The sequence below is a fragment of the Oncorhynchus mykiss genome, chromosome 27 (genome assembly GCF_013265735.2).
Source record: "Oncorhynchus mykiss isolate Arlee chromosome 27, USDA_OmykA_1.1, whole genome shotgun sequence".
NCBI classification, from domain to species: domain Eukaryota; kingdom Metazoa; phylum Chordata; class Actinopteri; order Salmoniformes; family Salmonidae; genus Oncorhynchus; species Oncorhynchus mykiss.
In genome coordinates, this window is record NC_048591.1 from 12187552 (window position 1) to 12207803 (window position 20252).

A 20252-nucleotide genomic window follows, 5' to 3' on the forward strand; every position below is an offset into this window, starting at 1 on the left:
AATAGGTACATTTAGGGGTAACTAATACGGTATAGACCCAGAGGCGGTAGAGAAAGCAAGACACCCCACTCTGGGGGCGGCGCCACTCTGGTCTACTTATTTCCCCAATCCTCGACTTTGGCGATGTCATTTACAAAATAGCCTCCAATACCCTACTCAACAAATTGAATGCAGTCTATCACAGTGCCATCCGTTTTGTCACCAAAGCCCCATATACTACCCACCATTGCGACCTGTACGCTCTCGTTGGCTGGCCCTCACTTCATACTCGTCGCCTAACCCACTGGCTCCATGTCATCTACAAGACCCTGCTAGGTAAAGTCCCCCCTTATCTCAGCTCGCTGGTCACCATAGTAGCATCTCCCACCTGTAGCACACGCTCCAGCAGGTATATCTCTCTAGTCACCCCCAAAACCAATTCTTTCTTTGGCCGCCTCTCTTTCCAGTTATCTGCTGCCAATGACTGGAACGAACTACAAAAATCTCTGAAACTGGAAACACTTATCTCCCTCACTAGCTTTATGCACCAACTGTCAGAGCAGCTCACAGATTACTGCACCTGTACATAGCCCACCTATAATTTAGCCCAAACAACTACCTCTTTCCCAACTGTATTTAATTTATTTATTTATTTTGCTCCTTTGCACCCCATTATTTTTATTTCTACTTTGCACATTCTTCCATTGCAAAACTACCATTCCAGTGTTTTACTTGCTATATTGTATTTACCTTGCCACCATGGCCTTTTTTGCCTTTACCTCCCTTCTCACCTCATTTGCTCACATTGTATATAGACTTGTTTATACTGTATTATTGACTGTATGTTTGTTTTACTCCATGTGTAACTCTGTGTCGTTGTATCTGTCGAACTGCTTTGCTTTATCTTGGCCAGGTCGCAATTGTAAATGAGAACTTGTTCTCAACTTGCCTACCTGGTTAAATAAAGGTAAAATAAAATAAATAAATACAAAAATTAGGATTTTAGTGGCAAAGCAGAATTTTAAAAATCTAAATATGAGGCAAACTCCCAGCAGAGCCCCAAGTCCAATGTGTATATCCTTTGTCCTGTTGATGTTAATGTGTTGATGTTTTCCGTATCCATAGACCGAATGATTTTGCAGTGCATGGTGATCGAACAGGTTTCCTGATATATTCATCAGAGGTGTAGGGAGGGTGAAGTCTGTGAATCCCAAAAATTGTAGTTATACAGATGATTAACATACGACACTATTTTTTACCTTGGTTTTTGTGGTAAATATGAATGAAAAAAACTGTTGATAATGGTATTCATGCACATACCTTGTCCATAACGTAGAGGACTATGAATTTTCATTGAAGAAGTAAGGGAGGAGGATGATCTGCATGACATACCAATACCTATTGACATACCTTTGTATGCCTCCTCATCTGTATACCTGCAGACACAGACACAAAAGTGAGCAGTTTAGTCATATGCACCCAAAACATCTAGCATTCAACCTATTCTTATAGTTTACATATTCTTACCTCTTTGTTGATTTAAAATATAGATAGTATCATTATAAAACAATATCAATTTAGATCATACAAGGGACAAACCTTAAATTAAGGAGATCTTTAAATTTTTAAGTTGCACCTGCCTGCACCTGCTGTCCTTTCAAATTCAAATCCAAATGTTTCAGTTGGGCAGTTAGGTTCCTGCAAGAACCCCCACGAACTAAGGAGGTTCCTCGATGAACCCCACCTCCTATGGGGTTCTTGGACAAAACTGTCCAAGTGCACATAACAATTGCATACAAGCATTCACTTCCTGTTGCAAAGGGGAGAAGAGAGAGAGCGTGAGAGAGAGAGCGTGAGAGAGAGAGTGCGAGAGAGAGGGCGCGAGAGAGCTCTTTGGGTGACTTTTGTTGACTTGCCATAACTTAAAACGTTTCTGTCTCCTCTCTACATTTCCTGAGTCTAGTTTTGTTCTGTTTCAGATACAATCCTAGTAAGCTAGAATTAAGTTAAGTCAAGATAATCGAAGGTCTGTCTGAGAAGTAGAGAAAATGAACAGAGCTGGCGTTTATGGCGGGCTTGTCTTCCTCCTCCTCATCATGACTACTGTGGAGGGTAACGGTAATGTAAAAAATGTCCCTGTCTTTTACTCTACGACATTTACTCTTTTCTTATCAATTACAGACTCAAAACATTGCTGAATTGTATAAAAATGTACCCTAAGATAAGATCATTTTGCATACTATTTTTATTGTGTTGGTGAATATACCATTATGTGTTTAAACAGACATAAAAAAAATAAATTGACAATACCGTACTGTTTATTTACATATATTTTTCAAAATATAATACACAGAGTGTACAAACATTATGAATACCTGTTCTTTCCAAGGACTTAGAATGACCAAGTGAATCCAGGTGAAACCTATGATCGCTTATTGATGTCACTTGTTTAATCCACTTCAATCAGTGTAGATGAAGGGGAGGAGACAGGCTAAAGAAGGATTTTTAAGCCTTGAGACAAGTGAGACATGTATTGTGTATGTGTGCCATTTAGAGCGTGAATGGACAAGACCAAAAATGTAAGTGCAGTTAAACGGGGTACGGTAGTAGGCGCCAGGCGAACTGGTTTGTGGCAAGAACTGCAATGCTGCTGGATTTTTCATGCTCAACTGTTTCCTGTGTGTATCAAGAATGGTCCAGCACCCAAACGATATCCAGAGAACTTGACACAACTGTGGGAAGCATTGGAGTAAACATTGGCCAGCATCCCTGTGGAACGCTTTCAACACCTTGTAGAGTTCATGCCCTGATTAATTGAGGCTGTTCTAAGGGCAAAGGGAGGGGGGCGCAACTCAATAGTAGGAAGGTGTTCTTAATGTTTTGTACACTCAGTGTATAATATAAAAGCTATTTATTCAATGTTACAAATAATCTGAATATTATTTGAATAAAAAAAGTTTAATACTCAAATGACCTATGGGCTGGATTGAACCACCTCGCCGTATCTTTGTCACCCCTGCGTTAAAGCATCCGTTGTGTTTTCTTCATTTAGGATATGTGTCATTCTGGAGAACTAAAGTCACAATGACCTGTCCTGGTAAAGGAGAATGGTATGAAGGCACTAACAACCTGGACAAGAACAGTCGAAGTGAACAAATCGAAGAGAATTATGATGAAAGCAAGAAAAGAGTTTACCACTGTGAATATCAGTATGATCCTCAGGATTATCCTGAAAAAACAGCAATCTATCAGTTTTACTTTAAAGGAAAGGGTGAGTAAAAGTGTCCTAATGACATCATTATGTTTAGTATAACCGTTTGCGCAGCCTCAGATTCAGCACTCGTCTCTGTATATATGTTTATTGGCAAACACTACTAGACCTTTCAAATCATATCTTTCCCTCTCCCTGAATGCACCCCAACCTCTTTTCTCCATCCCATTTGAGCGGTCGTTTCAACACATTATTTCCACCCCTATGCCTATCTGTGTGTTGTTGGTGTTACAGTGTGTAAGGACTGCTATGAGCTGAATCCGACTCTGGTTGCCGGGGCCATCATTGGGGACCTGCTGGTGACAGGAGGGGTCATCCTCATTGTGTATCTCAGGGCTCGGAAGAAGTCTGGACCTGCTGCACCCCAAAAACGTAACACTGTTACCATCTGACTATGCATCCGCCAACAGTGGCACTTGGTGATAAGGAAGGCTCTTGACTATTTAATTTGACCATACCCAGGAGTACTCAACAACAAAGTATTCAGAGATCATAAAAATCTAAATTCCCTGTGACATAGTACACATAGGGTATCGACCATGTGTTATAAACGTTAAGTAGAGTGAATTGTTTATTTATTCAATATTTGTGTTTGTTTATTTATGAATTGATACTAACTTATATTTGGTTTTCCCCCTAGCCACTTCCCGCTCAGCAGGCCGTGGCCCACCAGTGGTGCCAAGTCCTGACTATGAGGTAGGCTGTCTACCACCACCTCTTGTCTAGCGCTCCGTCTGTATTTTTTGCTTTTATTCCATCCGTATCTCCTACCTATCCTTCATTCCACATCTCCTGGTTAGCTAAAGTCTGTCAGTATTTTAGGGAGATGATCTAGGCTAGCTATTCACAATACTTCCGGTGGAGATGCATTAAAAAAATAGCGGTGTTGCAATGGAAACTGATCTGTGAGTCTGACTTAAACTGATCTGTGAGTCTGACTTAAACTGATCTGTGAGTCTGACTTCATTAACAACACCAAACAGCTACATCAGTCACCTAAAGCCTTTCTTTTCCCCCTGACAGCCCCTTAGTCTGGCAACCCGCAGCAGAGATATCTACGCTACCCACAGGACTGGGTAGACTGTCCTCTCACCAGACCACACCTGTTCTCTAGGACTCCTCTGATGCCCCGGACCAGCAGACCTCAGCTCACCCTGCCATCAAAGAGGAGGGGAGAAGGCTCTGTAGTGCTTAGCTTAGACTTAAATTGGCTTTTTATTTTAGCATGATGTGTAAAATGTGTGATATTATGATTTAGTTAAAACTGTAGTTTAGAATTACTGTAACTAGTGATAATAGTGATCAACGTAGTGTTGCTCTGGAAAATAGAGATATAAAGATAGGGAGATCTTTGTAAAGACTTTTAGATGTTTGCTGTGCTGAAAACAACAAGTACGTAGCTGTGTTGATCAACTGTTGTAAAATGGTATTAATGTTTGCAGGTGCCAGCCAAGTTGTTCCTCTTCACAATGTTATTGCTGCCTGTCTATACACTGAGTGTACAAAACATTAGGAACGCCTTCCTAAAATTGAGTTGCACCTCCTTTTGCCCTCATAACAGCTTCAATTCATTGAGGCTTGGACTCTACAAGATGTTGAAAGAGTTCCACAGGGATGCTGGCCCATGTAGACTCCAATGCTTCCCACAGTTCTGTCAAGTTGGCGGGATGTCCTTTGGGTGGTGGACCATTCATGATACCCACAGGAAACTGTTGAGCGTGAAAAACCCAGCAGTGTTACAGTTCTTGACATACTCAAACCGGTGCCCCTGGCACCTATTACCTTTACCCATTCAAAGGCCCTTCAATATTTTGTCTTGCCCATTCACCCTCTGAATGGCACAGATACACAATCCATGACTCAATCCATGTCAAGGCTTAAAAATCCTTCTTTAACCTGTCTCCCTTCTTCTACACTGATTGAAGTGGATCACTCAAGTGACTTCAGTAAGGGATCATAGCTTTCACCTGGATTCACCTGGTCAGTCTATGCCACGGAAAGAGCAGGTGTTCTTAATGTTTTGTGCACCCAGTGTATTAGCACATGTACGTTATATTTTGCATTGATTCTATCTACTTCACTGTGAGCCACTGGGACACAAAGGAAATGTTTGTTTTATGAAGTGTAGTGCCATGCGACTAAAGAGTCTAGCTAGTTTGTGGTTCTCTATCTTCAGTGTCAGCTCTCATGGTCTAAGACACAGATGCCTGCACCCCTTACGCTTACAGTAAACGATGGTGGATGATTGGCCAGGTCTCTCTGTTGCTAATCATGATGATCTCACCGGAAACATTTCACATATGACTGTAGACAGACTACTTACCCGCATCAGTGGAAAGAAAATGTATTTTTTGCCTTACTCAAACTTTCTATAGCCAGAATGAAGTGGAAATCATGTATATTTGATGTATATATATTTTTTCTCTTTTGACAAGAATAAAGCCCTTCTTAGAACGTTCAGGTGTGGGTGTCTACAGTTGTTTCCCACAGTTTTGTATCAATGAGTGACTAGATCCTGTAGATCAATCCGGCCCTGAACTTACACAGCTGATTCAGCTAATTATGGTCCAGAGTGAAGACCATGAACATGGAGCGTGCACACCTGGAACACTGAAGTGAATGGTATCTGTTAGACCTGATCAACAGTGGTTCTTCTGGGAAATTTGAGTCTTGTTTGATAAATGTGTATGTTTGCAAGTTTGGTTGATTGGTTTGTGTGTGTGTGTGAGGGGGTGATGTGAGCTTGGATGTGTGGGGGTTGGTTGTGTACACTGTGAGCTCTGTGTTGTTTGAGCTCTTCCGTTTGATCTCCTCTCGAAGCTCCGTTAGGAAACCGCACTTTGTAGACTAGCAGCAGTAAACCCCCATAACTACACTCGAAAAGCATTGCATGTATCATCCGCTCTGTTCCATTAGAATATCTGACACATTCGGGCTTCCGGTAGAGCAAACCCTCCACTAAAGTTGCTCTATGTGGAAAGTCTGATAGAACAAAATGACTTTGACTCACTTGGTGATCTGCTAAAACGTAGGATGAAACCAGAAATAACAGAACACAATCAGGGAACATATAAAAGTAAATTATTTCTTGTTACAATTGCAGTCGTTATTTTGTGACCAACTTTCCATTTCATTATTTCTTTATTTTCGGTTTTATTTCACCAGGTTAGTCTCATTGAGATTAAAAACCTATTTTCCAAGAGAGACCTGGCCAAAATAGTTGCTTCAGAGACAATTACAACATGAAACACAAAGCACGACAATTGAAATGAATTTGGTGAGGTGTGTTGCATCTAGGAGTCAAAACATTGACAGCCACCCACTTTATTGTCCACCATAGATTTGACCTGATCTTTAAACTAATTCAAAAACACGAGCTCCTGCAATTTCCTGTCCTTCTGTAGCTTGTAGCAAGTGGAAGGGCCAGAGAAATAGAATGCTTTTTTTACCCAGCTCTATCCAGGCACAGTCAACAAGATACCGTCCTCTGAGCGGAGCTGATAGGTGTCATTTGTCTGCTGGGCAATGTAGGTACACAGGCAAAAGGGAAGCTGTCTCAGTATGGCCTTATCGATGAAGACGTACCAATGACTATGTCTCCAAAGAGCTAAGAAAGGCCCGCTCCCTCTCATGCAGAGGGTACAGTGATGAGCGAGAGCTTTGGAGTTCAAAACTAACCGTCGTACACCTTAATTCTTCAAACATTATCTGTACACAGGTTGAAAAAAAATGATATGCTCGGATTATAAAAGCAAATCAAACATTGTGTTACTACATGGAATAACAAAACAGCCTAAAATGTTTTTATTTTATTTTTTTTTTTAAATACGTGGAAAATGTATGTATGTCCATAAACAATTTCTCTACAATATAAATAAATAAATAGAATTCAACAAACGTGTGATATATGGTTCCAGAAGGAAATCTTAGTTCATGCAAAACAGTAGCGCAAACTTAACAAAGCAACTGAGCAAACAGGCAATGTATGTACATCCGAATGGCATTAACTTGTACAGAACCATTGACTGTACATCAAATTGACAGTTGAGATACTTGTCATGGACATTGTGGACCTGATTTCTCAATGCTTTACAACTATTATTCTGAGGGGTGGTAAAAGTAATGTAGCACTGAGCATATTTTATTATTCTCATCTCCTTTCCGGCAGAGTGCTGTATTCAGATCTGTCTGTAAGAAAGAAAGAAAGAAAGGACAGACATTACATGATTGGTTATGGTCTTCATGTGCATTATTTTTGTATGTTTACTGTAAAACATTTCATTTTTATGAATAGCTAAATCAGAAGTGTTCACTTCTGAGTATTCAAAAATCAATGCACAATATACAAAGAAAACAACAAAGTGGGTCGGGGCTCGTCAGGTACCATTCAAATTCAAGTTGACATACTCCTATGTTTTTTCTCTTTTGTGTGGTCACTCACTTTTCTTGCCGGCGGTTAGAGTTGCTTTGGGCTGTGAGGCGATGCAGTAAACAACTACTCCAATCAGGCAGTGGCCACCAGGACTCCCACAACCATCCCTACAGCCGTAGCTGTATCCAGTTTAATGCATTTATCACAGGCTGGGGACACACACAAACACGCCATACATACACACAATGCACGCACAATCCCTTACACACATGTACATTATAATGACGTGTATTATAATGGCATACACATAAACAAATATTGAGTTCTTAAAAAATTATTGTGCCATATCATTGTACATTGAGGGAAGGGGCAGTACTGTAATTACTCCGACATTTCACATAGATTTTGCGATCTTCCCTTCCGTCTTTCTTGCATACAAACTCCCCTGTGTTCTCATCTTTGTAATCCAATATATGAGTAGTTTCATTATTAGGGCTGAAAGTGAAACCATCAACACGTGATAGTGTGATCTTGTCCGAGGATTCTGCCACGTGTATTTTCAGCTGAACTAAATATATAGAAAAAACAGCATTTGATCAAATAGATTGATAAGCCCTTTCAGGATATACATTTTTCTCTCGATCAACTTTCCCCTCATGCTCTGTTTCTGTTATTTAAGCAAATGCATATACTCTAGGCAGACATTGTCAGGTCCATAATTATTGGCACCCTTGATAAAGATAGGCAAAAAAGTCAGTTTAAAATAAATAATACAAATACTGAGCTATATTGTATGCTACATTTAAAACAATTATTTTATACTAATACAATTTCTCAGAGAAAGAGATTTTGTTTAACAAGTAATAACAAGTAGCCTTTTTCTAAAATGTTTTATGAGACTGGAGAACACGTTGAGAGATCAGAGACCTGGCAGTGTGGTGCCAGGACAACAAAACACACATTCCGACAAGAGAGACAACACTACATAAAGAGAGACCTAAGACAACAACATAGCAAGGCAGCAACACATGACAACACAGCATGGTAGCAACAGAACATGACAACAACATGGTAGCAGCATGCAAAATGGTACAAACATCCCGGTGCACAGACAACAGCACAAAGACATGAAGGTAGAGACAACAATACATCACACAAAGCAGGCCCATCTGTCAGTAAGAGAGCCCATGATTGAGTCTTTGAATGAAGAGATTGAGATAAAAACTGTCCAGTTTGAGTGTTTGTTGCAGTTCGTTCCAGTCGCTAGCTGCAGCAAACTGAAAAGACGAGCGACCCAGCGATGTGTGTGCTTTGGGGACCTTTAACAGAATGTGACTGGCAGAACGGGTGTGTATGTGGAGAATGAGGGCAGCAGTAGATATCTCAGATACGGGGGAGTGTTGGACGAGCAAGGAGGCATGGCTGAGTCAAATCGGAATCCTGACTTAATGAAGTGGTCAGGATTGAAGAGCTCATCCATGTGTTTCTTGTCAGTAACAACCACATCATCAACATTAAGGGACATGGGCAGCTGTGAGGAGGAGGGTTTATTCTCCAAGTATTTAACCGTTTTTCAGAACTTTTTGGGGTTTTACCCACAGAGTGAGAACTTCTCCCTAAAGTAACTAACCTTGGCCTTCCGGATAGCCTGAGTGCACTTATTTCTCATTTGCCTGAACAAGAGCCAGTCAGCCTGAGAATGTGTGTGCCGAGCCATTCACCAAATGCAATTCTTGAGGTGGAGTAACTCTGCAAGATCAATGTCGAAACAGAGGCTGAACCTGATTCTATACCATTTTACAGAGGCCAGTTCATGAAGGCTTGCTCATTTTTTAGCAAGCGTCGTTTCACTGAGAAGCCATTACGAAACACGGGCTGTAAAAAAGTGATCACTAAGGTCATTACAGAAAACACCAGACTGATACCTATCAGGATTATTTGTGAGGATAACATCAAGAAGATTAGCCTTTTCTGGGTGTTTGTGGAATTGGTAATAATCTGATAAAGGTTTAGGGAGTCCCATTGCTTTAGGACTTGGTCAGGTGGTTTAAGCATGTCCCTGTTTAGGTTACCTAGCAGGACAAATTCAGACTTAGTGTAAGGGGCCAGGAGAGCGCTTAGGGCAGGTAGGGTACAGGCCGGTGATGATGGAGGACGATAGCACCCAGCAACAGTCAACAAAGAGCTATTTGAAAGTTTAATACTTAAAACCAACCAATCAAATTGTTCAGGGACCAACTTGGTAGAGACAACCGAGCATTGAAGGTGATCCTTGGTAAAGATTGCCACTCCCCCACCTTTTAGAAGATCTGTCTTGCCGAAAAAGGTTATAACCAGAAAGGTTAACATCAGTATTCAAAACACTCTTTCTTAACCACGTCTCAGTAATGACCAACACATCTGGATTGGAGCTGTGAACCCACACTTTCAATTGATCCATTTTAGGTAATAAGCTTCTAGTGTGAACATGCAGAAAACCCAGGCTTTTGCGAGAGCAGAAATCAGTGAAGCAGATATCAGAGCACAAATAGGAATTGGGGCTAGCAACAGTAGATGGGCCAGGGAGTACATCCACATTTCCAGATATCATCAACAGTAATACAATCAAGGCATAGGACAGGGAGAGCTCTGCAGTGTTGATTTATGAAATCTGAATGTGCATCAGATGGCAACAAGATCATATTGTAGCAATTTCATCAGGTAACATGAATACAAAGCCGTGAGAGGTGGTTAGAATATGATGGGAGGCCAAAAGTCTGTCTAACCAATAGAGAGAAAATCCCCAGCTACAATAAATTACATTGCCACTGTAGTTTCTATATAACTAGATACACATCTAGCGCCATGTCTCCCCCTGTACCAGACAGGGGGAGACAACCAGGGCAGATGGTGAACAGATCGCCAGGTGGAATCCAAGCAGCAGGCAATGGGAGTAGGTGTCACACCCACATGGGAGAAGCTTTTATTTCTGGAGGCAGATCTCTTGTAGAAAATGCCAGTCTCTGAACAGCAGGAGGGGGCTTCAAGGACCTCTATGCCAGGTGGTGTCAGAGGAATGCCCCAAAACTTCTCCAAGACTCCAGCCACCCAAGTCATAGACTGTTCTCTCTGCTACCGCACTGCAAGCGGTACCGATGCACCAAGTCTGGAAGCAACAGGATCCTGAACAGTTTTTACCCCCAAGCCAAAAGACCTCTAAATACACTGAACAAAAATATAAAAGCAACATGTAAAGTGTTGGTCCCATGTTTCATGAGCTGAAATAAAAGATCCTTGAAATGTTCCATTCACACAAAAAGCATATTTCTCTCAAATTTTGTGTACAAATTAGTTTACATCCCTGTAAATGAGCATTTCTCCTTAGCCGAGATAACCCATCCACCTGACAGGTGTGGTATATCAAGAAGCTGATTCAACAGCATGATCGTTACCTAGGTGCACCATGCGCTGAGGACAATAAAAGGCCATACTAAGATGTGCAGTTTGTTTCATAACACAATTCCACAGATGTCTCAAGTTTTGAGGGAGCTTTTCTGACTGCAGGAATGTCCACCAGAGCTGTTGCCAGATTTTTTCTACCATAAGCCACCTCCTTTTAGAGAATTTGGCAGTACGTGGAACCGGCCTCACAACCGCAGACCATGTGTATGGCGTCGTGTGAGTGAGTGGTTCGACTTAAACTTCAATTTTGCATAATAGTAAAACAAAAAAATACATATATTTTTACTGAATTGAGGCCTGAAATGTTACAAGAAATAACACCACTCAAAGATGTTGATTTATCTTTATTTTGTGTCTCCTACAAACCTTTTCAATTGTAAATAAATCTCTCATGTCAGTGATGAAAACTTGTGTTTCTATCAATTTCAATTTAATCCACCAGAAAAGACAGAAAAAAATAATACAACAAATATTGTGGTTAAACTCAAATATACTTATTATTTAATTATTTTATTATTTTATTTAAAAAAAGAAGGTATAATCTTCGTAAATTATATCATAAATAGGACAGGTGGAATTGTCACACATGCAGCTAACAAAAACATATGGAAATGTCTGCTCTACCCAAAATTACAACCAACTAATTGCAGCATTACCGCAAAAATGAAAGAGGAAAGTGGAAAAGTAAGGAACTTGTCTGTCGGCCCTGCATTAAAGACCAAAATTGGTTAAAGAAAATTGTGATAAATAAAGAGGTATACCAGTTTCATTAAGGACCATAAACATTGACAGCTGTGCCATATAGATCGCAAAATAGTTGGGAAGAGATTTGTTTTGACGTACCGATTCCATGGCACATGGTTTATGAACTGATACGGAAAACGACGCCAGATTCAAAACTTAGAATTGTTCAATTTAAATTATTTACTAAATTCTTGCAACCAATAGAATGTTATATATATGGGGATACAGCAGTCATTCCAGCTCTGCAGATTTTGCTGCGAAGAGACAGAATCATTAGACCATTTGTTTTGGTACTGTCCATATGTAGCTTGTTTTTGGTCACAGGTCCAGGAATGGCTGAAGAATTGCTATATTTACCTTGAGCTAACCCTGCAGATCGCACTACTGGGTGATCTGAAAAGTCATAGTCAATCGACCTATAATATAATAATAATTTTAGCAAAAACAAAAAATTAAATGTACAATCTGTAGAAACAATGAGAACAGAAATGTTCAGAACCTTTGTGAAACATCACAGCACAGATGACAAATATATGGCAAATAGAAAGAGAGATAGTTAAGAGATAGTTAAGAGATAGATGGGAGGGGTTGAATGGAGCTGAAGGTTGGGACTAATAGCAACCAATAACAAGATAACTCATGTAAAAGATAGTGTCTGTAAAACATAAATAGGTTAAGAACGTTTGTCAAAGAGCACAGTTTGAAAGATACAGCAAATATAATTCAAACTGGATGGACATTAGAAATAATGAGAGATGTAGAGAATGGACACAGAGTAAAAACAAACAAAATAGAACAATTGTAAAATGAACTGTGTCCATAAAATGTATATACAGTGCCTTGCGAAAGTATTCGGCCCCCTTGAACTTTGCGACCTTTTGCCACATTTCAGGCTTCAAACATAAAGATTTAAAACTGTATTTTTTTGTGAAGAATCAACAACAAGTGGGACACAATCATGAAGTGGAAAGACATTTATTGGATATTTCAAACTTTTTTAACAAATCAAAAACTGAAAAATTGGGCGTTCAAAATTATTCAGCCCCTTTACTTTCAGTGCAGCAAACTCTCTCCAGAAGTTCAGTGAGGATCTCTGAATGATCCAATGTTGACCTAAATGACTAATGATGATAAATACAATCCACCTGTGTGTAATCAAGTCTCCGTATAAATGCACCTGCACTGTGATAGTCTCAGAGGTTCGTTAAAAGTGCAGAGAGCATCATGAAGAACAAGGAACACACCAGGCAGGTCCGAGATACTGTTGTGAAGAAGTTTAAAGCCGGATCTGGATACAAAAAGATTTCCCAAGCTTTAAACATCCCAAGGAGCCCTGTGCAAGCGATAATATTGAAATGGAAGGAGTATCAGACCACTGCAAATCTACCAAGACCTGGCCGTCCCTCTAAACTTTCAGCTCATACAAGGAGAAGACTGATCAGAGATGCAGCCAAGAGGCCCATGATCACTCTGGATGAACTGCAGAGATCTACAGCTGAGGTAGGAGACTCTGTCCATAGGACAACAATCAGTCGTATATTGCACAAATCTGGCCTTTATGGAAGAGTGGCAAGAAGAAAGCCATTTCTTAAAGATATCCATAAAAAGTGTTGTTTAAAGTTTGCCACAAGCCACCTGGGAGACACACCAAACATGTGGAAGAAGGTGCTCTGGTCAGATGAAACCAAAATTGAACTTTTTGGCAACAATGCAAAACGTTATGTTTGGCGTAAAAGCAACATAGCTGAACACACCATCCCCACTGTCAAACATGGTGGTGGCAGCATCAGGGTTTGGGCCTGCTTTTCTTCAGCAGGGACAGGGAAGATGGTTAAAATTGATGGGAAGATGGATGGAGCCAAATACAGGACCATTCTGGACGAAAACCTGATGGAGTCTGCAAAAGACCTGAGACTGGGACGGAGATTTGTCTTCCAACAAGACAATGATCCAAAGCATAAAGCAAAATCTACAATGGAATGGTTCAAAAATAAACATATCCAGGTGTTAGAATGGCCAAGTCAAAGTCCAGACCTGAATCCAATCGAGAATCTGTGGAAAGAACTGAAAACTGCTGTTCACAAATGCTCTCCATCCATCCTCACTGAGCTCGAGCTGTTTTGCAAGGAGGAATGGGAAAAAATGTCAGTCTCTCGATGTGCAAAACTGATAGACATACCCCAAGCGACTTAGAGATGTAATCGCAGCGAAAGGTGGCGGTACAAAGTATTAACTTAAGGGGGCTGAATAATTTTGCACACCCAATTTTTCAGTTTTTGATTTGTTAAAAAAGTTTGAAATATCCAATAAATGTCGTTCCACTTCATGATTGTGTCCCACTTGTTGTTGATTCTTCACAAAAAAATACAGTTTTATATCTTTATGTTTGAAGCCTGAAATATGGCAAAAGGTCGCAAAGTTCAAGGGGGCCGAATACTTTCGCAAGGCACTGTAGTATGTATAATTTGTAAGTAGAAGCCTAAGCGTTGTTGTTCACTAGTTTACTCCAATTAGGAGAGGAATGGTAGGGTTAGAAAGGAATAAAGGAAAATATATATTTATATATTTTATATATATATTTATATATTTTATATATATATATATGTATGTACAGTTGTCGGAAGTTTACATACACCTTAGCCAAAATAAAAAGCCTCATTTTTTCACAATTCCTGAAATTTAATCCTAGTAAAAAATACCCCGTCTTAGGTCAGTTAGGATCACCATTTTATTTGAAGAATGTGAAATGTCAGAATAATAGTAGAGAGAAGGACTTATTTCAGCTTTTATTTCTTTCATCACATTCCCAGTGGGTCAGAAGTTTACATACACTCAATTAGTATTTGGTAGCATTGATTTTAAATGGTTTAACTTGGGACAAACGTTTCGGGTAGCCTTCCACAAGCTTCCCACAATAAGTTTGGTGAATTTTGGCCCTGACAGAGCTGGTGTAACAGTCAGGTTTGTAGGCCTCCTTGCTCGCACACACTTTTTCAGTTCTGCCCACAAATTTTCTATATGATTGAGGTCAGGGCTTTGTGATGGCCACTCCAATACCTTGACTTTAATGTCCTTATGGCATAGCAGTCAGACGTCCTTAGCCAGAAGCTAACCAGAAGCTAGCCAGTTTACTGGCTAACGTTAGTATTCAGCTAACCACGATTTGTGGTCATCAGCTATCCTTTAGCTCGAAAAGCTATCGCCAGTTTTGTACAACGCGACTCAGACCAGAACATACCGTACTAATTTTTCTCTCCATATCCCCGGATTTCAACCGCAAGCTCTGGACATTTACACATGGATCTCGCAGCTAGCTAGCTGCTATCTGTGTGACTATTGGCTTACGTCGATCCCGGAGCAAACATCAATTGTTCCGGAGGTAGCCAGCTGAAGAGTTCCATCAGCCACTCCTGGGCTACAATCACTTATCCGGACCCATTTTATTGTTGATGCCTTGGACCCTTTCTTTCTAAAATTATCTGCCGAAATTGTTGCAACCCCTATTACTAGCTTGTTCAACCTCTCTTTCGTGTCGTCTGAGATTCCCAAAGATTGGAAAGCAGCTGCGGTCATCCCCCTCTTCAAAGGGGAGGACACTCTTGACCCAAACTGCTACAGACCTATATCTATCCTACTCTGCCTTTCTAAGGTCTTCGAAAGCCAAGTCAACAAACAGATCACCGACCATTTCGAATCCCACCATACGTTCTCCGCTATGCAATCTGGTTTCAGAGCTGGTCATGGGTGCACCTCAGCCACACTCAAGGTCCTAAACGATATCCAAACCGCCATCGATAAGAAACAATACTGTGCAGCCGTATTCATTGACCTGGCCAAGACTTTCGACTCTGTCAATCACCACATCCTCATCGGCAGACTCGATAGCCTTGGTTTCTCAAATGATTGCTTCGCCTGGTTCACCAACTACTTCTCTGATAGAGTTCAGTGTTCCAAATCGGAGGGCCTGTTGTCCGGGCCTCTGGCAGTCTCTATGGGGGTGCCACAGGGTTCAATTCTTGGACCGACTCTGTTCTCTGTATACATCAATGATGTCGCTCTTGCTGCTGGTGAGTCTCTGATCCACCTCTACGCAGACGACACCATTCTGTATACTTCTGGCCCTTCTTTGGACACTGTGTTAACAACCCTCCATGCAAGCTTCAATGCCATACAACTCTCCTTCCGTGGCGTCCAATTGCTCTTAAATACAAGTAAAACTAAATGCATGCTCTTCAACCGATCCCTGCTTGCACCTCCCCACACGTCCAACATCACTACTCTGGAAGGTTCTGACTTAAAATATGTGGACAACTACCTAGGTGTGTGGTTAGACTGTAAACTCTCCTTCCAGACTCACATCAAATATTTCCAATCCAAAGTTAAATCTAGAATTGGCTTCCTATTTTGCAACAAAGAATCCTTCACTCATGCTGCCAAACATACCCTTGTAAAACTGACCATCCTACCGATCCTCGACTTCGGCGATGTCACTTACAAAATAGCCTCCAATACCCTACTCAATAAATTGGATGCAGTCTAACACAGTGCCATCCCTTTTGTCACCAAAGCACCATATACTACCCACCACTTCGACCTGTACGCTCTCGTTGGCTGGCCCTCGCTTCATACTCGTCGCCAAACCCACTGGCTCCAGGTCATCTACCAGACCCTGCTAGGTAAAGTCCCCCCTTATCTCAGCTTGCTGGTCACCATAGCAGCACCCACCTGTAGCACGCGCTCCAGCAGGTATATCTCTCTGGTCACCCCCAAAACCAATTCTTCCTTTGGTGGCCTCTCCTTACAGTTCTCTGCTGCCAATGACTGGAACAAACTACAAAAATCTCTAAAACTGGAAACACTTATCTCCCTCACTAGCTGTCAGAGCAGTTTACAGATTACTGCACCTGTACATAGCCCATCTATAATTTAGCCCAAATAACTACCTCTCCCCCTACTGTATTTATTTATTTAGCGCTTTTGCACCCCATTATTTCTAGACCCATTTGGGACCAAGCTTTAACTGATGTCTTGAGATGTTGCTTCAATATATCCACATAATTTTCCTAAGTCATGATGCCATCTATTTTGTGAAGTGCACCAGTCTCTCCTGCAGCAAAGCACCCCCGCAACATGATGCTGCTACCCCCGTGCTTCACGGTTGGGATGGGGGTTTTCGGCTTGCAAGCCTCCCCCTTTTTCCTCCAAACATAAACGATGGTCATTATGGCTAAACAGTTCTATGGCGGTTTTGGAGCAGTCGCTTATTCCTTGCTGAGCGGCCTTTCTGGTTACGTCGATATAGGACTCGCTTTACTGTGGATATCGATACTTTTGTACCTGTTTCCTCCAGCATCTTCACAAGGTCATTTGCTGTTGTTCTGGAATTGATTTGCACTTTTCACACTGAAGTACATGCATCTCTAGGAGACAGAACGTGTCTCCTTCCTGAGCGGTATGCTGCGTGATCCCATGGTGTTTATACTTGCATACTATTGTTTGTACAGATGAACGTGGTACCTCCAGGCGTTTGGAAATTGTTCCCAAGGATGAACCAGACTTGTGAAGGTCTCCAATTTGTTTTCTGAGGTCTTGGCTGATATCTTTTGATTTTCCCATGATGTCAAGCAAAGAGGCACTGAGTTTGAAGGTGGGCCTTGAAAAACATCCACAGGTACACCTCCAATTGACTCAAATGATGTCAGTTAGCCTAACGGAAGCTTCTATAGTCATGAAATCATTTTCTGGAATTGTCCAAGCTGTTTAAAGGCACAGTCAACTTAGTGTATGTAAACTTCTGACCCACTGGAATTGTGATACAGTGAATTAAAAGTGAAATAATCAGTCTGTAAACAATTGTTGGAAAAATGACTTGTGTCACGCACAGTAGATGTCCTAACCGACTTGCCAAAACTATAGTTTGTTAACAAGAAATTTGTGGAGGAGTTGAAAAACGAGTTAATGACTCCAACCTAAGTGTATGTAAACTTCCGAATTCAACTATATACATACACATACTATATATGTGTGTGTGTATCTACACATACATAAATCTATACATACACACATACATATATGTGTGTATATATATATTTGCCAAAAAATATATGGGGGATTGGAAGTGATGCAGACAATTACAATGATGGAAGCTACAATCTATCTGCAATATTAAACCCGATCTACCCCACCAAAACTGTTTTAAAAATGTAAAACAAATAAAAGGGTCTTTAGAATAGGGGATCAAAAACCTAAAACTTACCCTTTCCTTGTCGGTTTTCAAAAAGTCTTCAAAATGTCACCTTCTCATGGGGTGTGTCTGTCTCTATGTCTATGAGGTGGTGTGTATGATTATCTTGCATTAACACCAGCGCTGTGTCTGTCCCTATTTAATACCTCAGCAACATCAGACCGTGTTGAGTTATGGGTGACGCCACAGATCATCTTCAACATGCTGCTTTGGCAAGTACTATCACTTTTGAAACAACAATGTCCCAATGTTTAATACCAAGAAGAAGAATTACATATGGGCCTACAGTAAATTGCAAAAAATAATGTAAGAGTAGTGGTTTTCGTATGTAGTATGATTTTACGATGTAGTAAAACATGATTATAATAATCACACATCTTTAAGTTTAGTTCCAATAATTCTGTTGAAAACCTAAAATCCCTACTGCTCTGCAGAGTGCAGAGGAGCCATGTGAGGAAGACAAAGAGACAACAGCTTCCTGCTTGGCAACGGTAGACCACAACACCCTGTAACCTACAACTGGCACCTGGAACAGTTACACTCTCACCCAGGCACTAAGACACAATGCCTCAAACAGTACCACCCCTATGCCTCAAACACTACCACCCCTATGCCTCAAACACTACCACCCCTATGCCTCAAACACTACCACCCCTATGTTCGACACAAATAACAATGCACTAACCACAAGTAAGACAGAAAACACTTTTCTTAGAATAATTGCGTTTTACAAAATGTCGATTTTGGCCAGTCTTATTACACACAATCACATATACCGAGACAGCAGTGTCAGAACCATAAAAGATGGAGCAGAATCAATTCCCTACCATCAGTGTCAAATGAACACAATCTGAGATATAATTGTCATATGTGAATGTCATCACAATTTCCATTAGACTTAAGGCTGCATTTCCTCCCACTGGCTCAGCACACTGATATGGGCTAACACTAGCTCCATTACAGCAGAATCAGTGAAGGCCAGCCCTGCACTGTCCCCTGATGATGCCCAGTCCTGACCTGCAAAGCACAGCTGACCTATGACAGCATTAATATGACAAGAAGACAGACCATCATATGTAAATCAATAGACAGTTGGTTTCTTAAGTCTCCAACCTGGGTATTTGACAGGGTACGATTAGTGCCCCCTGCTGGTTAAATAAAAGCAAAAGCAGAATTGACTGTCCAGTCATATTAATCTTAATTAGATGTATTTTATACACATATACATATAAATACAAATGTACATGTACACGTTATATACTTTTAGAGAAATATCTATTGTTTATGTATATATCCATAGAAAAATATCAGTTCACAAATTGTCTTGGACATTCTTATGTGATATACAAAGAACATGAAGCATTCTGTAATGCAACAGGAGTTTATGGTTATGGTATGTGATCAACAGACTGTAGTATATGGAGATTTGGTATTTGGTATTTTATTAGGATCCCCATTAGCTGTTGCAAAAGCAGCAGCTACTCTTCCTGGGGTCCACACAAAACATGAAACATAATACAGAACATCAATAGACAAGAACAGCTCAAGGACAGAACTACATACATTTTTTTTAAAGGCACACACAGCCTACATATCAATGCATACACACAAACTATCTAGGTCAAATAGGGGAGAGGCGTTGTGCCATGAGGTGTTGCTTTATCGTTTTTTTGAAACCATGTTTGCTTTTTATTTGAGCAATATGAGATGGAAGGAAGTTCCATCCAATAAGGGCTCTGTATAATACTGTACGTTTTCTTGAATTTGTTCTGGATTTGGGGACTGTGATAAGACCCCTGGTGGCATGTCTAGTGGGGTAAGTGTGTGTGTCAGAGCTGTGTGTAAGTTGACTATGCAAACATTTTGGGATTTTCAACACATTGTTTCTTATAAAAAGAAGAGGTGATGTCAGTCTCTCCTCAACTCTTAGCCAAGAGAGACTGGCATGCATAGTATTTATATCAGCCCTCTGATTACAGTGAAGAGCAAGACGTGCCGCTCTGTTCTGGGCCAGCTGCATCTTAACTAGGTCTTTCCTTGCAGCATTCGACCACACGACCGGACAATAATCAAGATAAGACTAAACTAGAGCCTGCAGAACTTGCTTTTTGGAGTGTGTGTCAAAGCAGAGCATCTCTTTATTACGGCCAGACTTCTCCCCATCTTTACAACCATTGAATCTATATGTTTTGACCACAACA

The 20252-nt window shown here is 40.7% G+C and overlaps 1 protein-coding gene and 1 long non-coding RNA gene across 4 annotated transcripts; one reads left to right on the top strand and one right to left on the bottom strand.

Annotated features, from left to right (window-relative positions):
• Positions 1 to 1781: 1781 nt before the first annotated feature.
• On the top strand, positions 1782 to 5708 carry cd3e (CD3e molecule). Of its 2 annotated transcripts, none has more exons than XM_021586922.2 (5): positions 1782 to 2101; positions 3030 to 3250; positions 3485 to 3622; positions 3891 to 3946; positions 4274 to 5708. In XM_021586922.2, the coding sequence occupies exons 1-5, from the start codon at positions 2028 to 2030 to the stop codon at positions 4328 to 4330; spliced, it is 546 nt and encodes a 181-aa protein (XP_021442597.1). In that variant the 5' UTR covers positions 1782 to 2027; the 3' UTR covers positions 4331 to 5708.
• A 646-nt stretch (positions 5709 to 6354) lies between these two features.
• Positions 6355 to 18222, bottom strand: LOC110507549. 2 transcript variants are annotated; one of them, XR_005040078.1, is made up of 3 exons: positions 18064 to 18222; positions 7692 to 8190; positions 6355 to 7438 (listed from the first exon to the last, which is right to left on the bottom strand). It is a non-coding gene; the product is annotated as an uncharacterized LOC110507549 (long non-coding RNA). The 2 variants fall into 2 exon arrangements; XR_002471140.2 differs by lacking the exon at positions 18064 to 18222 and having other exon boundaries at positions 7692 to 7831; positions 8008 to 8408.
• Between the last annotated feature and the right edge of the window lie 2030 nt (positions 18223 to 20252).